This window comes from Mesitornis unicolor, unplaced genomic scaffold (assembly GCF_000695765.1).
Source record: "Mesitornis unicolor isolate BGI_N332 unplaced genomic scaffold, ASM69576v1 scaffold7472, whole genome shotgun sequence".
In the NCBI taxonomy this organism is placed as follows: domain Eukaryota; kingdom Metazoa; phylum Chordata; class Aves; order Mesitornithiformes; family Mesitornithidae; genus Mesitornis; species Mesitornis unicolor.
This window is the reverse complement of record NW_010167068.1, coordinates 105,843-106,186: the sequence shown is the minus strand read 5'-3', so window position 1 is coordinate 106,186 and position 344 is coordinate 105,843. Positions and strand designations below refer to the sequence as shown.

The following is a 344-nucleotide window of genomic DNA, read 5'->3' as shown; positions in this document are numbered from 1 at the left end:
GGCGTGTGCCGTTTCCTGGCGCCGCGGGAGGAGAGCATCCCTGCGCGCTATGGCCTTCGACCTGGAGTATTATCTGCGGTGGAACAACGCCCGCTTCGTCGCCACCCTCAACGGCATCTTTGAGCAGGTGAGGGCCGCGCTCGCGCACCGCCGTGGCACTTGGGCGCGAGGTGCTAGGCAGGGGCCGCCGTCGCCGTTCGTGAGGCGCGCGCGGGGGTGACGGGAAAGCGCTGTCAACTACGCGGCCGTGACGTTTCTCTCGCGCAAGTGGCGTGCGGCCGGGCATGGCCGCCCTCGTGCGCCCTTCTGCCCACCTCGTCCTCGGCAGTGGCAGGGCCCCCTGG

At 70.6% G+C, this 344-nt stretch overlaps 1 protein-coding gene across 1 annotated transcript in view; it reads left to right on the top strand.

Annotated features, from left to right (window-relative positions):
• The first annotated feature begins 49 nt into the window (after nucleotides 1–49).
• LOC104536028 overlaps nucleotides 50–344 on the top strand; it is an 18,184-nt gene continuing 17,889 nt past the window's right edge. The window contains exon 1 of the mRNA XM_010178545.1: nucleotides 50–127. Within this exon, the coding sequence (XP_010176847.1) occupies nucleotides 50–127 (78 nt within the window). The remainder of the gene's footprint in view (nucleotides 128–344) is intronic.